This window comes from Alosa pseudoharengus, unplaced genomic scaffold (genome assembly GCF_046254945.1).
Source record: "Alosa pseudoharengus isolate Yale_2024_CS ecotype anadromous, Long Island Sound unplaced genomic scaffold, YU_APseudo_1.1 YU_APseudo_1.1_scf_11, whole genome shotgun sequence".
NCBI lineage: Eukaryota > Metazoa > Chordata > Actinopteri > Clupeiformes > Clupeidae > Alosa > Alosa pseudoharengus.
The window spans coordinates 31,128,940-31,146,439 of NW_027468576.1; the positions used below are offsets into that span (position 1 = coordinate 31,128,940).

At 44.7% G+C, this 17,500-nt stretch overlaps 2 protein-coding genes across 3 annotated transcripts in view; both read left to right on the plus strand.

Moving 5' to 3' along the window:
- slco2a1 (solute carrier organic anion transporter family, member 2A1) overlaps positions 1–10,932 on the plus strand; it is a 30,392-nt gene extending 19,460 nt beyond the window's left edge. Inside the window, exons 9-14 of the mRNA XM_076278860.1 lie at positions 2,250–2,451; positions 5,690–5,837; positions 7,318–7,481; positions 8,293–8,357; positions 9,070–9,190; positions 9,761–10,932. Coding sequence (XP_076134975.1) covers positions 2,250–2,451; positions 5,690–5,837; positions 7,318–7,481; positions 8,293–8,357; positions 9,070–9,190; positions 9,761–9,881 — 821 coding nt within the window. The 3' untranslated portion in view covers positions 9,882–10,932. The remainder of the gene's footprint in view (positions 1–2,249; positions 2,452–5,689; positions 5,838–7,317; positions 7,482–8,292; positions 8,358–9,069; positions 9,191–9,760) is intronic.
- A 1,057-nt stretch (positions 10,933–11,989) lies between these two features.
- rab6ba (RAB6B, member RAS oncogene family a) overlaps positions 11,990–17,500 on the plus strand; it is a 77,937-nt gene continuing 72,426 nt past the window's right edge. For both annotated transcript variants that reach the window (XM_076277659.1, XM_076277660.1), the window contains exon 1: positions 11,990–12,079. In XM_076277659.1, the coding sequence (XP_076133774.1) occupies positions 11,995–12,079 (85 nt within the window). In that variant the 5' untranslated portion in view covers positions 11,990–11,994. The remainder of the gene's footprint in view (positions 12,080–17,500) is intronic.

Here is a 17,500-nt window from a genome sequence, read left to right on the forward strand (position 1 = left end):
AAAAATCGATGCAGAGTATGCTTAGGGACAAAAAAATGTTGTGTCAGTTTCAACACAGCAATGGTGTGGCTGGCTGGGTGAAAGACAGATTTCTGCTATCTCTCAAAAAAAAACAAAAAAAATGTTCAGATAGCTGAAATCTGTCTTTCACCTTTCACCCAGCCACACAATTGCAGTGTTGTAATTGACAGAACAAATTGTGTTGTCTCTGAGCTCACACGCAATGTGTCATTTTATCACATCACTTTTTAGAGTGTTTGCACAGAGAAAGAACAGGTTTTGTGCTTGTCTCTATCAAAGGCTTACCTGAGATTAAGTGTCTTTGTTTACAGTGTGTGTTTATTTAAGTAATTAATAGCTTCATTTGTCTTGTAAAAAAGTCAACATGGGAAAAACAAACACTTAAAGAGTGCCAGGTTTATAATTAACCAAACAAGGAAATTGTCTATCTATATCGCTATCAAGCTAAATGTATCAATTAAAGTGCACAGAACCCGGGCTTAAAGTTCACAGGCTGATTTTAGGTGTGGGCCAGGCTGTTTGAAAACAGATCATGTAACAAAAGAAATGTAACAACAATTTCTAATAACTTCTGGCACACAATTTTCCCTTGCTTTAAGCCTTGCAGAACAACAACCCAAACAAAAACATGCCATCAATTAAATATGCATCGTTGTCAACAGCACGACAACTGCTCAGGTGAAGGCTAGTGGTCAATTATGTACACTAGGTTTATGGTGCCCTTACAATCTAATGTAAGCATATATTATTCCCCATATTAATAGCAATCCCTAACCCCAATAACCCTAAGTAAATATAAAAAGAATGCAGAACTTAGCATGAGGTATTAGGTACATATTACACGGCTCTTCACAAGACAAGTAGAACGCTCCATTGGCTTGAATGGGAATTCCCATCCCAATTACCGCTGTCAATGGCAACGAGTTTTGTGCTTCTGATATGTCTTTCATATCACTACGCCAGAACTGGAACTCAAAAGTGAAAGCAGACGGTTGATCAGCTGTGTTCTAAAGAATGTTTGATTCAAATTCAGCGTGTGTTGATGCAAAGTATTTGTTTCTCAGCAAATGCCACGATGAACGGTAACAAATAGGCTAGGCTATGTAGGCTAAAGTCATATTGTGGGGAGTTTATTATTTCGTTTTGGCAAGTAGTCGTGTAATAAGCGGGATAATGTATAGAACGCCGGCCATTACTGGGAAAATAAGTCCCTTCAGGGCGGAACAAGTCCGGTTCGCCTTGTCGGGACTTATTTTCCCAGTAATGACCGGCATTCTATACATTATCCCTTACATAGTGGTGTGGAAACACACTAAGGAAGTGTTTATCAGTTGTGATTGTGTAGAGAAGAACTGCATGTACAATGCCTGGTTTAAAGGATTTGAAATCAGAGCAGAAAATGACATGAGTGAACTGGTTTCCTTTGTGGCCGTGAGACCATGCGTGTGTAGCCGTTTGAAATCATGTTTAATTTATCAGAAGAAGCAGATTGCTGGCAGTCATCACAACCAGGGAGATTTACTACCATCATTCTATTATATGTGTGTGTGTGTGTGTGTGTGTGTGTGTGTGTGTGTGTGTGAGTATGTGTGAGTGTGTGTGTGTGTGTGTGTGTGTGTGTGTGTGTGTGTGTGTGTGTGTGAGTGTGTGTGTGTGTGTGTGAGAGAGAGTGTATACGGCCAGCTCTAGACAGCATCCTATTGGTGATTTATACATAAAACCACAAAAATGAATCTGCCACTAAGGTAGCAAGTTTTTTTTTTTTAAGAGTTATGACCCACTCTGAAGTGGTTTCCAGCCTCCACCCTGGGTTCTCCAGATTTAGACAGATCTGGAGAACTCCTTGTATTCTGCTGACTTAGTGAGCTGACCTGATTTAATGAAGGCCCGTGCATGGAGGGTGCTTGGACAAGGAGCAGCCATGCGTCAGGAGAGGCCGACAGAACTTGTGTCACATACATCATGAGACAGGGAGAGAAATGAATTCCATGTCATTTTTTTCTAGTCCACTTCTCCCGCTGCGAAAGAAAATATTTAGTTGTCTTTCAGACTATGTCAATTAATTTACAGCTTATTTAGATTGTTAGCTTCTGGTTGTTTGTAAAAGACTGTCTTGACTCTGCACAGTTCAGTACTCTCCATGCAGTCATGTTTGTCTTTTACTCTGGTCTTCAATGCATGTGTGTTTACGTGTCTACCTTTGGCTTATTTGTTGACGGGGTCACCAGGTGCGGTGAACCTGCCGTCGATGGCCGTGGGGATGCTGCTGGGCGGCGTGATCATGAAGCGCACGGGTCTGTCGCTGCGGGTCATCCCGCGCTTCTCCGTGGCCATGCTCGTCATATCCGTCCTGCTCTGCGTGCCGCTCTTCTTCATGGGCTGCCCCACCCAGACCATCGCAGGGGTCTACCCCAGGCCCCGGCTCAACGAGTAAGGCACACACTGGCACTGCCCTCACACGACACTACCCAGCACACACACTCTCACAGGAAACACTGCCCACACACGACACTACCCAGCACACACACACTCACAGGAAACACTGCCCACACACGACACTACCCAGCACACACACTCTCACAGGAAACACTGCCCACACACGACACTACCCAGCACACACACTCTCACAGGAAACACTGCCCACACACGACACTACCCAGCACACACACTCTCACAGGAAACACTGCCCACACACGACACTACCCAGCACACACACTCTCACAGGAAACACTGCCCACACACGACACTACCCAGCACACACACACTCACAGGAAACACTGCCCACACACGACACTACCCAGCACACACACTCTCACAGGAAACACTGCCCACACACGACACTACCCAGCACACACACTCTCACAGGAAACACTGCCCACACACGACACTACCCAGCACACACACACTCACAGGAAACACTGCCCACACACGACACTACCCAGCACACACACTCTCACAGGAAACACTGCCCACACACGACACTACCCAGCACACACACACTCACAGGAAACACTGCCCACACACGACACTACCCAGCACACACACTCTCACAGGAAACACTGCCCACACACGACACTACCCAGCACACACACTCTCACAGGAAACACTGCCCACACACGACACTACCCAGCACACACACTCTCACAGGAAACACTGCCCACACACGACACTACCCAGCACACACACTCTCACAGGAAACACTGCCCACACACGACACTACCCAGCACACACACTCTCACAGGAAACACTGCCCACACACGACACTACCCAGCACACACACTCTCACAGGAAACACTGCCCACACACGACACTACCCAGCACACACACTCTCACAGGAAACACTGCCCACACACGACACTACCCAGCACACACACTCTCACAGGAAACACTGCCCACACACGACACTACCCAGCACACACACTCTCACAGGAAACACTGCCCACACACGACACTACCCAGCACACACACTCTCACAGGAAACACTGCCCAAACACGACACTACCCAGCACACACACTCTCACAGGAAACACTGCCCACACACGACACTACCCAGCACACACACTCTCACAGGAAACACTGCCCACACACGACACTACCCAGCACACACACTCTCACAGGAAACACTGCCCACACACGACACTACCCAGCACACACACTCTCACAGGAAACACTGCCCACACACGACACTACCCAGCACACACACACTCACAGGAAACACTGCCCACACACGACACTACCCAGCACACACACTCTCACAGGAAAGAGAACATCATCCACTGAGAATTAACAAGGTCTGACATATCCACAAGTGAGTATTTGTTTTGCATTAGATAATATAAAATCGTTTGATTTGATGCAAAACAATACTATAATATAATTTATAAAAGATAAAATAATATGAAAATAAATGTCTTAAAATGGGATGATTTCAGTTTGAGTGAATTCTTTTTTAAAAGACCTTATTTACTCTCATCTGATAATTTGGCAGTAGAGCAGTTTATTTCTAGACTAATTGACCTTGATAGATCTATCCATTATCTATTCACATTTCATTTCAGTAAATTTGGTTGTAAAATCAGATATGGTCGAACACTTTGCTTTGGTGGGTAACCAGACGGCTTTGGGGTTCACTTCTCCCTCACGGTGTGTCATCGGGGGCTCTCCTGGTCCTCGGAGGGTAATTTACTGAGCACGTACCCAACCAGCTCTTCCCGTCATGTCGAGCCCATGTGGTGCGCTGTGACCCAACACAGGGAGATCATTTCCCAGCATGTCCAGCACAGCGATCATGACATCCATAAAAGCCTACCCCTAATGGCTGGCCCAGCTGTTTAGAAATGGACAGACCGTCAGTCGTCCTGGGTGACGTTGTTTACCAGGAAGGGTGGTCTTCACCACCATGCTAGAGTTTACATAACTGAGTGAAACATAACCCTCTGTGCTCACCTCAGACTTCTGGCAAAGGGGACATCTCAGTGATTCACCCTGTGATATGCTCCTTCAGTGGTGGTTTAAACAGGCCATTAATTGGCAGAGTGGTTAGCATGCAAAACAAACTGAAAGCCACATTCAGCTGGTAATTGTTTATAGCTTGTTGGGTTTAAGCAGCCGAAAACCACCAGCACATTCAGCTTATAAGGTGTATGAAACCTTGGAGATGCTACACTGATTTTCATTTTAGGATCACAGTTTCTGTGTCGTCCAGTTTCCCTAGGCCATGTCTCCCTGCTTTGTGTGCTGCAGTTATTTAGATCAGTGAGAGAGAGACAAAGAGAGAGAGAGAGAGAAAGAGAGAGAGAGAGAGAGAGAAAGAGAGAGAGAGAGAGAGAGAGAGAGAAGAGGGAGAGAGAGAGAATGAGCGGAGCTGGTAGTTACTGTGAAAAGGGCCTTGTGGTGTCAGCCAGCTGTCAGCTAAGAGGGCAGGACAGGGCGCCCCTCTGAGACATCACAGGCTTGGGCCTGACAGCCCGGGGCCACCAAGCCCAGCGCTGGCCCCCTAATGATGGAGCTATCTGGGCCGGGGCGCCGTGAGAACTGAGCCGTACTGACAGGCAGTTGGGTGTTAGCGCAGAGCAGGGGAGAGAGAGAGACAATGCCGATTGGGGGGAAAACTACCCCTGAGACGTTTCGATCGTCCGAGTAAAAGAAATCTCACAACAGCTGCCGGGCGGCGGGTTGTAAACACGTAGGTTGGTCAGCATGGGTGACCGGCGCGCATGAGTTCAGCTCTGTCTGTAACCGTGCCCAGAGGAGGGAGGAGAATGGCCATGGGGGGGCCAGTGAGTTGAGGCGTGCTGGAGTTCATGGCAAGAGATGAAGCTGCGCGTTGGACTTTGGCCTCCGACCACCATTCCAGAACACGGTGCTCCAGATAGATCTGGCCAGATCAAACCTTTAAAGTCACTCACACTCTAAATCAGTTTGTTTTTCTCAGAGGATCAAATACTGTTCTGAGGACAGCTCTGCCGTTCTGATTGCCACTCTTGTGAAATCCTGTTAAGGTCATTGCCGTCCTCCCTCACTTCCCTCATTTTGTACTATTTGCTTTGACCTTTCATTAGTAAATACCCTTCCATCCAAGTCCATTACATTATATCCCATGCAGTTCACTTCGATCCATATGTTTTCTGTTCTTATCTTTTTTATATTGAACTGTTTTCCTCTCCAGGCCAGTGCCCGCATGCTACTCCGACTGCTCCTGTGCCACCAGTGCCTTTAACCCAGTGTGCGGATCCAACAACGTAGAGTACATCTCTCCCTGCCATGCCGGCTGCAGCAACTACACCAAAGACCCCACAAACTCCTACAGAGTCCAGGTTCGCGCGCATGCTCTCACACACACCACACACCAAAGTTCAATCCATGACACATCCTTATTTAAGTGCTTTATGTCAACAACTGAACCACAGGCACCTAATGGGCTATTTCAGTGAGTGTTTAAAATACCATTTAGTAGACTGATATTTGTGGGTTTCATTGTTGTGATTAAAACCAAGGAAATAGGAAGACATTTAGCAACAAAAGAATGATGTGACTCAGGACAAGCATCCGAAATGTGGTTTGGTACTCCTCCCAAAGAACCCAAACAATGAACAATGTGAACCATGATGCCCTACAGGGCGTTGGGTGAGGTGCCTGTAAGCTCTGCCGGCCGCTGCCACTTGTGGCAGGGGGGCGTGGAGCCCGGGAAAAGCGCAGCTCAGAAATCAAGTGGCTGGCAGCGGCCTGGACACATCTTACTGCAAGCAGCTCAGCTTTCACTTAGCTCATCTGTCCAGCCAGCCAAACAAAGAATCAACAGAGAGAGAGAGGAAGAGAGAGAGAGAGAGAGAGGGAGGGAGGGAGGGAGGGAGAGAGAGAAAGACAATTAAACTAAAAAGAAAGAAAAACAAAGAATAAGATGAAGAGAGAGCGGTTAAAAAGACGGAGGCCGAGATGGAGCGACACAGATAGAGTGCAGCTGTAGGTCACAGAACACGCTTGGTTGGCAATCAATGGCGCGGCCCGATCGATCGGTAATTAGCCGCCGCGAGCTGGAGGAAACTGGCCTAAGTGGCACTAAGGCCCTTAAAGGTGTTCCAGCCCCGAGAGTAATCCCCTCATACCGGCATAAGCGCCCGCCGGGCTAATAGTGTATTACATGTATTGACGGGACGTGTAATACAGTGAGGCCGTTGTAATGAGAAATAGGCTTGGCTGACAAGGCTACGCGGGAGCTCGGACAAGGAGTAGACCTACCGCTGACACCAGATGCCACGGGGATGGTCGTGAGCCGCTATTGAAATGGGCAAGCGTTTGCTGTCCACTCTCGGGCAGATATTTATCGGTAATTTGCTGCACTGATAGGAAGTGGTTAGGAGAATGTGTTGACATGCAGGTTTATTTATGTGCTTGGGGAGCTGCATTTGTATTTTCCATTCTACTGACTGTGCAGTCATCTGCTCATTCATATTTGTGTTGGAGGCGATTCTGCTTTGTAAACATTTGCACAGTTGCATTGATATACTGAACAGTTAATTTCACAATAACGGTTTCACACCAATCCATTATATTTGTTTTCAATGCTTTTATGAATTGTGTAATGTACATATCTAATCTACTGTTGTCCTCAATATTATGCATATTTATTCAGTGTGTGGCAGAATAAGTGAAATCACACTTGGCTTTTTTTTCTTTGGCTTTTCATTATTCTGAATACACCTTCATCAAATAAATGTGTGAGTGCACTCTGTCAGAGCTCTGAAGCACATTGTAACAGTGTTGGCTGTCTTTCTCTACCTCTCTCTGTTCATCCAGGCGTACACCAACTGCAGCTGTATTGGTGGCGTTGGGGCTTCTGCTCGCCCTGGTTCCTGTGGCAACAGCTGTCGCCATTTCCTGCTCCCTGTCATGTTCCTCATCTCACTGGCAGCCCTGATCGCCAGCCTCACTCACAACCCCATCTACATGATGGTGCTCAGGTAAATGAGAGGCCGTCATTGCTGTGGTCCGTCTCACCTGGCTCGCACCTTAGTCCTGCAGAACCAGAGTGGACAGCATGATACATAGCAAAGCATGCCTTTTTTTCATCTGCAGTTTGTTAGTAACTCTTCAAATTATTGTTTGAGTTTGGTAGGGCTCAACATTGCGCTCTCTATTATCGGCATAGTCTATAGAAGGGACTGTAACACAGGTTGGCTGCTGTGGAATCAGAAAAGCTTTTACTTCTACGTGTGGCACATCCAGTTATGCACAGTAGCCTAGCTCTCAGATGTAGGTCACACTAAAGCTATTCCACTATTTGATCGCTAGCTAGACCAGAGACAGAAACAGAAGCATGTTTTGCCAGTGGTCTCTTAGGAACACACAGGGAAACACTAGCACTAGTAAATAAGTGCAGTGCATATTGTAGCTTCATGAAATACCAGTGACCTGTGAAACCTCTGAACGTCAGGTGACCAGACAAGGAAGCAGAAGAAAGAAATAAGTAACATTACCATCACCAACATCTCCAGAATAGTTTAGTGTTGCACTCAATTAAATACACTCTATGACTTGTTAATTACACTACATGTGAATCTGCCAATAACTATAAGTATGTTATGAGATAAATGTACTAAGCTAACTAAACTATAAAATAATATTACAAAATAAGGCGGGTCTCCACTAGAACGCTGTATTGTACAATTATGATAATGAAATGTGGATTGTAAAAGTATGGCTGTTGAATAGTAGAGCTGAATAGAGCCAGGTGCAGCTGTGATATGAACTGACCTCTTTCTCTGTGTGCAGGACGGTACCTCAGGGGGAAAAGTCCTTTGCCATTGGTGTGCAGTTCCTTCTCATGCGGGTTTTGGGTAAGTGTTGCATGCATAGAACTGTGGGTCAGTGAAGTTGCAGTTGATATGGACATTTCTCCAGGGCTTCAGGAGACTCACTGTTATTCTGTGTTACTCAAAAGTGGTTTATGTTAGAGTCTTTGGCACAGCCGAGATTAAGAACATGCACACAAGTCATGGATGTGTGTCACTTTTACAAAAATATATTTATTTCTTATGATACCTGTGGAAATGAAAGATTAATTTTAGGAGTACAATGTCTTTCGGAAAAGGCCATTTATCACTCAAGGCCATTTGGAATGGTGAATGGTATACCCACCAGTAGTGGTATACAGCAGTACTCTAGTGACCCCTAGTGGTGATGGGTATATCTGTAGTGACGCCACAGTTCACTAATTGAACTGCACAACCTTTACTGTCCCACTACTGTCCCAGCCTCAATGCTAGTGTATTAAATTATACAACGTTATATATATATATATACATATATTTTAGATTTTAGATATTTAGATTTTCATTACAGCTTACTGCATATGGGCAACTAGCTCATGTACAATATACTCTCAGAATTTAGCAATGGCATGCATGAATAACCTGCGGTGAGAGTTGAAAAGTTAAAAAACATTACTTGATGCTAAACATTCTTTAACATTATCTATAGATTCATAGTTGAATTAGAAAAATGTCTCACTACTAACTCTCACTCTGGTTCTTTTTCCTGTGTTTCCAGCCTGGTTGCCGGCCCCTGCCCTGTTTGGGATGACCATTGACTCTACCTGCATCTGGTCTAGGAAGATCTGTGGGAAGAAGTTGGCCTGTGGTTACTATGACAACAACTTCCTTAGGAACAGGTAGGCCTACACAGTGTGGCTTCACTTGACCTGCACCACTGGTATGCAGCATAGATATAGTAACTTTAATGACCAATAACTCTGCAAAGCAGTTTGACTTAGTGATGCATTTCTAGATTAGAACCAATGATAACCCAACTAAAAGGAGAGTTAATTCTAGATGTGTCTTCATTCCAGAGGAGGTGTACATTAGGCGATTAGGCAAGGGAGTTAGCCAGCTGTATTTTTCCCCCTAACCAGCTCTTCACAGTTGCTGACTAACAGTTTCTGTAACAAATTTTGCTGGAGGGCTCCATGAAAAGGCAAACCTTATATGGTGACAATTACATGATTAAAAAGTGGGACGATTTTCATTTTTCATTTAACTATCCCTTTAAGTAAATTAGTATTTAATGGTAGTTCACTAATTACACTGCCAAGCGTTTTCATGTTTTTAGTTTAAAGCAATTTGTAGCTCTTAATCGTATGCATCCATGAATCAAAGTAAGTAATGACATTTAATAACATTGTATGTAGGCCTAAGATGAACTCCCTCACAAACGATTAAGGGCTTTTCTAATTAATTTTCAGATATTTGGGACTTCAAGTCGGCTTCAAAGTTATGGGCATTGCCTTGCTGGCAATCGTCGGCTGGAAGGTACAGCGCACCAGAGAGTACACCCTGGAGAAGTGTCCAGAGGGACCCCTGTGAAGCTGTAGACTTCCCCCCCTCAACCTCTCATCATTTTGGGGCACGGTCTCCCAGTTGGTCCCCTTGGTGAACAACGGATGCTAAAAGGGAGAGACTCCGAGGCCCTTCCAACAGAACAGCACAGCACAGACTCCTATGTGACCCCTCTCGGGTTCTGCTCAAAGGAAACGTGGTTTCAGTACATTGGTGTGTCTCACTGTGTGGATTTGTAGTTTTCATGTATCTTATTCATAGCGGAGCTCTGATGTTCAGCAGATGTGTGTATGTGTGTTTTTAGATATTATTATTTAATCTCTTCTCCTTTGATCTGTATTTTGTGTTGTTGATGTTGAACCAAATAGCACCTAACCCCTATTGAAAAGATACAGTATGATGTCATTTGAGTACACTTCACTTGTGCAGCTGTTTCAGTTGTAATACCAGGCTAGGGATCCTAGTCTCCTGATATCTCTTTGGTTGACCAATCTGATTCCAGCTTTTTTTTTTATGTCGACAAGTTCAGAAAAATGACTGACATCTTCACGCTCCAGCTATTTAAACTAGTGGAAAACTGTCAATAGACAATAGAGGGGTCGTGTACTGTACCTCAGTTCAGCTTTGATTGGATGTATTGGACTGCATGTTAGTAGTGTTCAAAGAACAGAGCTCTGTTCTAGAATCTTTGGTAGTGTTTGGATACTGTGCATGTGCAGGCAGGTCATTTGAAGGAAGAGCAGTTTTGCTTTGGAGTGAACCCAAGAGGAATTAGGACAGCTGTTTTTTTTTTGTTTGTTTCTCTGGCCAGGTCAGTTTTCCAGTAGCCACTACGCTGGAACTTGCTGCAAACTTAATATTTAAGATGTTTTTTTTTTTAGTGTGTGTGATGTTACCTGTATGTCAGGTAAGCAGATGTGACTGAATATTTGTAAAAATATATTTTTATAAGCACAAATCCTTTTATAATCGTAATATTCAAATTCACTCACAATACCTTCAATAAAGTATGTTCATGGTAACTTTTGTATTGAAATGAAACAATGTACAACTCATTAAATAAATTATTTTATTGTTATCCTGATGGTAACTTTCCTGTGTGCTAGTTATGTACCGTCAAAATGTAATTGAAAGTCAGATTTGGTTTATAGATTAGTTGATTATGTTCATTTGATTGAACATGAACATTTGGTGATTTTTGTTCTATAAATGTTAGACAGTGTTATTTGAAAGTGGATTGAGAATGAAATCCTGGTGAGTTGATAAATATGTTTTCATCTCCACATTTATTACACATGCACACTATCTCTGTCCATATGTGAGTCTAGGATCATGTGATAGGCTACTCCCAGAATAAGATGCTTCTGCATTGACATGTTTGATGGCAAGTGAGATGTAGGCCTAGCATCTGCCTGGACTCTAGCAGCTTCAGTGGAAGCAGTGTTACCCGTGATTGAGAAAAAACACCATATCTGCTTAAAAGACTTGAGGTAGACACCATCAGATTTAAACTAGTTTTCATGCCCTGGAGGTGAAGATTGAGTTATAACATCACATCACCTGGCTTCTGATGTTCAATTTGTTATCCACATAATCATATTATGATGATGCCCTGTTCATCTTCTGAGTTGGTAGGTGATTTCTTTTCACCTGGCATTTTTGCCATTTCAGATGGTTTGCATCACCTGCGTATTCGGACCCTATTATGCCTCTGCTGCAGCCAGTCTTCATCAGTTGCTTAGTAGGCTAAGTGGGAGTTCTAACTTCATTTGATTCATATTCACTATCAGCCCACCGTCAATTTCCCTTGATGTTTCTGCGATATGACTCTTGATAACTCCTGGGGACGGGCTTCTTTTCTTTCTTTCATTTCTGCATGACGTCATGCGTGGTACTAGGAGAGGGCGACAGCCAAGCCAGACAAACGTAGAGAGTGTACTGTGTGTGGGAGAGAGAGAGAGAGGAGAGGAGAGAGAGAGACGCGCAGGCGCAGCGACAATCGAAACTGACAGGCAACATAGTGCAGTATTCCCTCCGACCGTTCAGCGGATTCAAACATCGCTCTCTCCCTCGCGCATCCCGACGAAAGACAACCAGAACCGGTGGGAGCACGCGTTCACACCCCGACACTGTTGAAATCATGAACACAAAACATATCACCGTGGGGAATGACTTTGGGAACCCTTTACGAAAATTCAAACTCGTCTTTCTTGGAGAGCAAAGCGGTGAGTTTGGTTCATATTTATTTCATTCCCGTTTGTAATGTTGTCGATAAGTTCTTCATCACTTAGCTACCATTATGGGTCCGCATACACCTGCCGAGATGGGAGATGCAGACGTTCTAATGAAGTTTCACTGACCCATGAAGGCGACCTGCCAAAGCTATCTTTTTGACCAGCGTAAAGTAACGTTGTATTCCAGCGAATTGCACATTCCTGGTTGTTTTTGGGGGGTTAGGCTATTTTGCAATAACATATACTGTACCTCAGGGCGTTCAAAGAGCGCTAGGGTAGTTTGTTGGTATAGCCTATCACCATAGCCTACAGTTCCTTGCCAAGCAAGATAAGATTTTGAGTCAAACAATTAGGTAAGAGAAATAAGTTAGGTAGCCTAAGTTATCGAGGGAATGATCCGTTTAGTGAAAAGGCTGCCAGATTGTCTTAATCGTTAATTTCTCATTTATACTCGTCTTTTGACTAAATGTCCTTCAGTTTATTTACTGAATATGCATAAAGATATTGATTTCCTTTAATCCAATTTTGCAGCAGACCAGCCTACTGAAATATCTTATAATGACAAAATGCTAGAGTGTCCGTGTAGGCTGAGTGTTGTAATTAGACCAGTGAATTTGTACAGTGATCAAATTGTTTGATAAGATTGTGTTCATCTGTTGTCCACCGAGGGTGTTTTAGTTGGCCTTTGGAAGACGGGGAGAATAAATAAATAAATATGTTCTAGTGCGCCGAGACACACCCAGGTTGCCAGTGTGTCAGTGTCGGAGCGGTGAGAACTTGTGTAGCTGCAGCCCAGTTGTTAAGATGTTAGGGACACGATATTGAGTCGATTGTGTATTTTCTGAATATTGGCATGATGACCGGCATAAATACGATATTATGTGTGTGTATCGATAGCTGATCGGAAAAAAGTGTAGGCCTAATTTCGCAATAAGGGCGATGGGAAGCAGTTCGAAACATCACAGCAAATAGAAATGAATGAAAAACGAAGCACTGCAGGGTGACGTGTGGTATGGAGGTTATTACAGTAATTTATAGAGATAACTCAGAGCTGATATGTCTTGGCATTGAACATCCTACAGCCTTATAAAGATCAACTCCCACAGCCCAAATGAATTGGTGATGGAGATGTCATGAATTTGGCTGTCATACACCCTGGGGGTGGTTCATATGCTTTCCTTTCATCAGAAATGTCCTGTCAGATATTAATACACTGCTGACTCTCGCTATTAATCCAAGCATGTCCACATGAGAGTTTGTGTTGTTATGGTTGTGTGTGTGTGTGTGTGTGTGTGTGTGTGTGTGTGAGTGTGAGTGTGAGTGTGAGAGAGAGAGAGAGAGAGAGAGAGTGAGAGAGAAGGAGGGAGGGAGGGAGAGAGAGAGAGTTTGTGTGTCTGTCTCTCTCTCTCTGTGTTTGTGTTTATGTGTGTTTTTTTCCACAAAAAATGAAGAGAGAGATACAGTGTAAGTCAGTGATATGCCATACCACAGTGGATAATCTTCTGTATTAGTCAGATACCTTTAAATCAACAGTCTCCATGTTATCTTTGTGGACGCAATTCCTCATCAGCAATTTGTTGGTGTCTCTAACTCTAGGCTGTAATACTAACAGATGTGGTTATTTAACTGTCTGTGTGTCTGATGTCAGGGATGGCATTGTTTTTTATCATTATTGTTTTCATGCATTTTAATGTTTTGGGTATGAAATGCATACTGTGAAACTAACAGTACTACAGCTCTGGGATTGAGGCTTTGTAAACAACACACATACAACACAAAACATACCTATGAACCCTATTAACTACCTCACATGGAAAGAGAACTGGATTGAGAAAGAGAGCGAACATGCATTAAGAAAGAGAGCAAGAGAGAGGAAAGGTTAGATGGGAGTGGAACGACAGAAGATCCTCTCTCTCTGAGTCTAGCTAATGAAGTGAATGAGAGTCATTCCGACGACTGTCAGGTCAAGCTGTAGAATCTCAAGGCCCTGACGCTATCTTCACGGAGTACATTATCGCCCCGCCTCTCAAGGCTGAGGCTCAGGGCTCTTGGTTGGTTGGCAGGCAAAGAATCTCATTCACATACAAAGGCCAGTGTTGTGAATGGCTCCCAATGCCATGTCGTGTCAGTGCCATGCATCTAGCAAACACTGAGCTTATCTCTCCTGAAAGACCAGTTAGGCTGTGTGCTGATTGAAAGGCCAGTGGAAGTGGCAGAGGAAGTGTTCGACTGGCGCAGTGAGCCACTCTGCTTTGCCATGTTTTCTCGGCCCTTTTTGGCTGGTGCCTTCTTGCAACATGTTGATTGGTTGCTATTTTTCCCTCATGGGATTTGCGGTTTTTGGTTCCCTGGTGTTTGGGAGTTTCATGAAGGGCTCTCCACCTACTGGGCAGCCCACACCTTTCAAATATTTCCCATGATGCTCAGTCTTCCTCTAAGTGCATTTTTGTTGCTGCTTATTGCAGCCATTAGGGAAGCTCCATTTGAGGAAGAGTATTGATTTTTTGGGCTCCAGTCAAATAATATGCAGTCCTCCCTCCATCTTGTTTATTTGTTTATCCCCTCTTTGTTTTTGTTTTCTGCTGTTAAGAAAACAAAACAATGTCATTTCCTCTTAACAGGTAGTAAGGGGCCACGTAATTGGATATTTCTGCTAAACGTGTCCGTTGCAAGGAAGAGATAAAATGGGGTTAAAAAGCTGATGGAGCCAAACTATCTGCTTCAAGCAGTGAGAACACAGTTTATCAGCTGTAACCTCATCACTAATGCATCATCAGGACTTTAGTGGGTCGCTTTAACCACGCTTAACTCCATGTAGTTTCACGCGAGTTAAAAAAAAAAAAGCCTTAAAATGGGTATAGACTTGAAACAGTCTCCACAGTACTGCTGATGCTGCATCAGATACATCTTCAAGAGGCCTTGTTTTTGCCTCAGAATCTTTCTTTGCCTATCTTTTCACCATGGTGCATTTTTTTGATAGGGAACATATTAGAGTGGCCTAGCAGAGGAGCCGTAAAACAGATTGATTTCCTGATTCAATTAATTCTCCTCCTGTAGTCTTAAGTGCAACTATGGGTGAGTGGTTTGAAGTGGCCTCTCTTTAGAACTACTGCATGGGTCACCTGCAATTGGCTCCTTGGACATCATTGGACAAATACTGGCATGAATACCTGCTATGAATACCTGCATGAATACCTGGAGTACCTGATTTCTCTCCATCACTCTATCTCTAGTGGTCTCTCTAGCGCTTTCCTTCTCTTTCCCTCTCTCTCTGTCTCTTTGCAAACTGTCATGCCAGACTGAGAGAAGTGATGCCTTGAGCTCCGTCTCCGGCCCTATATCTCTAATATGCATCCATCAGGCGCCTGCCATGCATGGGTAATTATATAGTTTCTCCCAGACGTGCCGCTTTTGATATTGCAGGCTGCGAGCACAGCCTTGTCAGCACTTTGTGTAATTGCCCCTCACTTTACCAATGCATGATAATTACCTGAAGATGCTGAAGAAACATGTGTAGCAGGGACTCTTTGACCGCACTGTGGAAAAACCCGTCATGCTACACAACAGAGACCTTAAAAGGCAACACACTGATATGTGTGTGTGTGTGTGTGTGTGTGTGTGTGTGTGTCTGTCTCTGTGTTTCTCTCTCTGTCTGTGTGTGTGTGTGTGTGTGTGTGTGTGTGTGTGTGTGTGTGTGTGTGTTTTCATTGGGTGGATACACTACTAGATAGCTACTCGTCCCTGTTCACCCAAAGTGCTTTTGGACGTGTGATGGGCTTTCAGCTGAAGAGCAGCTGTCCAGGGTGCTGAACCTCCGTACTACTCTAGAGACTCCCAGCTGAAATAAGGTCCACTGCAGAGAGAGGGTCCTGGGCTTCGGTCCAGCCAGTCTGGGGGAGATAATACTGTTATCACTCTCCACACACCCCTCGCCACTAGGAAAATGATTTCCACTTACATATTTATTTCATTTCATACTCCGGCTTTGGCATTGTCTACTCCCTAGGACAGAAACATGGCATGTTGTTGTCTGGGATTGGCTGGATGTTCGTTAAGATGGAGTTTGATTGGATGGTTTTGGGGAAGGGACATGGCAACGGCATCTGTGGCTCATCCAGGGTAGGTGAAGCTGGGAATGGGGAGTGGTGGAGTCGGGAGTGGGGTGGGGTGGGCGGTGGCGGCTGCAGGACCCCTGGCAGCCATGACTCCTGGCTGGTGTGAGGCCAGCATCATTTATTAATGCAGACGGCTGGCTTCAAGTCCGTCAGAAGCAGCTCGCCCGGGGAGGAGGGAGGGAGCGAGGGAGAGGGAAGAGAGGAGGAGGAGAAACATCGGGAGGGAAAGAAAGAAACAAAACAAAACAAATGAGAAAAAAACAAACAGGACAATGTGTTCCGGTCAGACCAGCAGTGGCGGCCCCGCCTGTCTGGGAGGCTGTGGCGTTGTCGCTGGGATTCCTCGGGAAAAAGCTGTTCCATTTCTATGGGTTTGAATATCATCTCACCGTTTCCCTTATCACTCAGACAGGCGGGGTTGTCCGGAGGAACTGCATTTGCATCCCATTTCTAACTGGATGCTTTAGAATAGATGTGACTTCTGGGAATCTGATGATGTGGTTTGTTGAGTGTGGGTATTTTTGCTATCGGCCTACACCATCCTATGCATCCTTATGGTCCCTCTGAAGACCTCTGTAACCTTGCATATAAAGGAAAGAACGCTTCTCGTGAGGGTCATAAAGAGATAGAGAGACACAGAAAGGGAGAGGGAGAGCTAGAGAGAGAGAGAGAGAGAGAGACAGAGAGAGCAAGTACTAAAGAGAAAAAATCCCACTGCTTGGGGAGAATGTTAAGTGAGTCGTCAGCCTCCCCCCACCACCCAGCCACGATACCCATGACTGCATCTTTGGCTGTCCTTTACCTCACTCCGACTTGTGTGGCAAGCAAGGACAGTCTGCCTCTCTCTCTCTCTCTTTCTCTCCCGCCTGCCAAAGCTGCCACGGTTTTTAAGCTGGCCAGTCTGTGTCTGTGAGGCCCACGCGTATTAAGGAAGTGGCCGCTTGGCAAGTTCTGGAGGTGCGCTCGCTGACCAGAGAAGAGAGCCATTGTGGATAGTGCTTAGGAGTGGATAGCAGGGAGGACTGTGGAGATTTGGTCTTTGCCGAACCGGAAAGAGCCAAAACTTAAGAAAAAAATAGAAGAGGCAGCTTTGAGAGTGAGTAATGCATTATTAGTGCCAAGTTGTCCAAGATGCCAACCATTTTAAGCTCATTCGTGATGGTTCTGCAGACATCTATCTCACTTTAATTTTTCTCCCACTAACAGATGGGGCTCAGTTAGCATGGTGTTTTTTCTACTGTGCTTATTTAGGAAGTACAAATAAAGACCATGTCTATGAATATATATATAGACCATG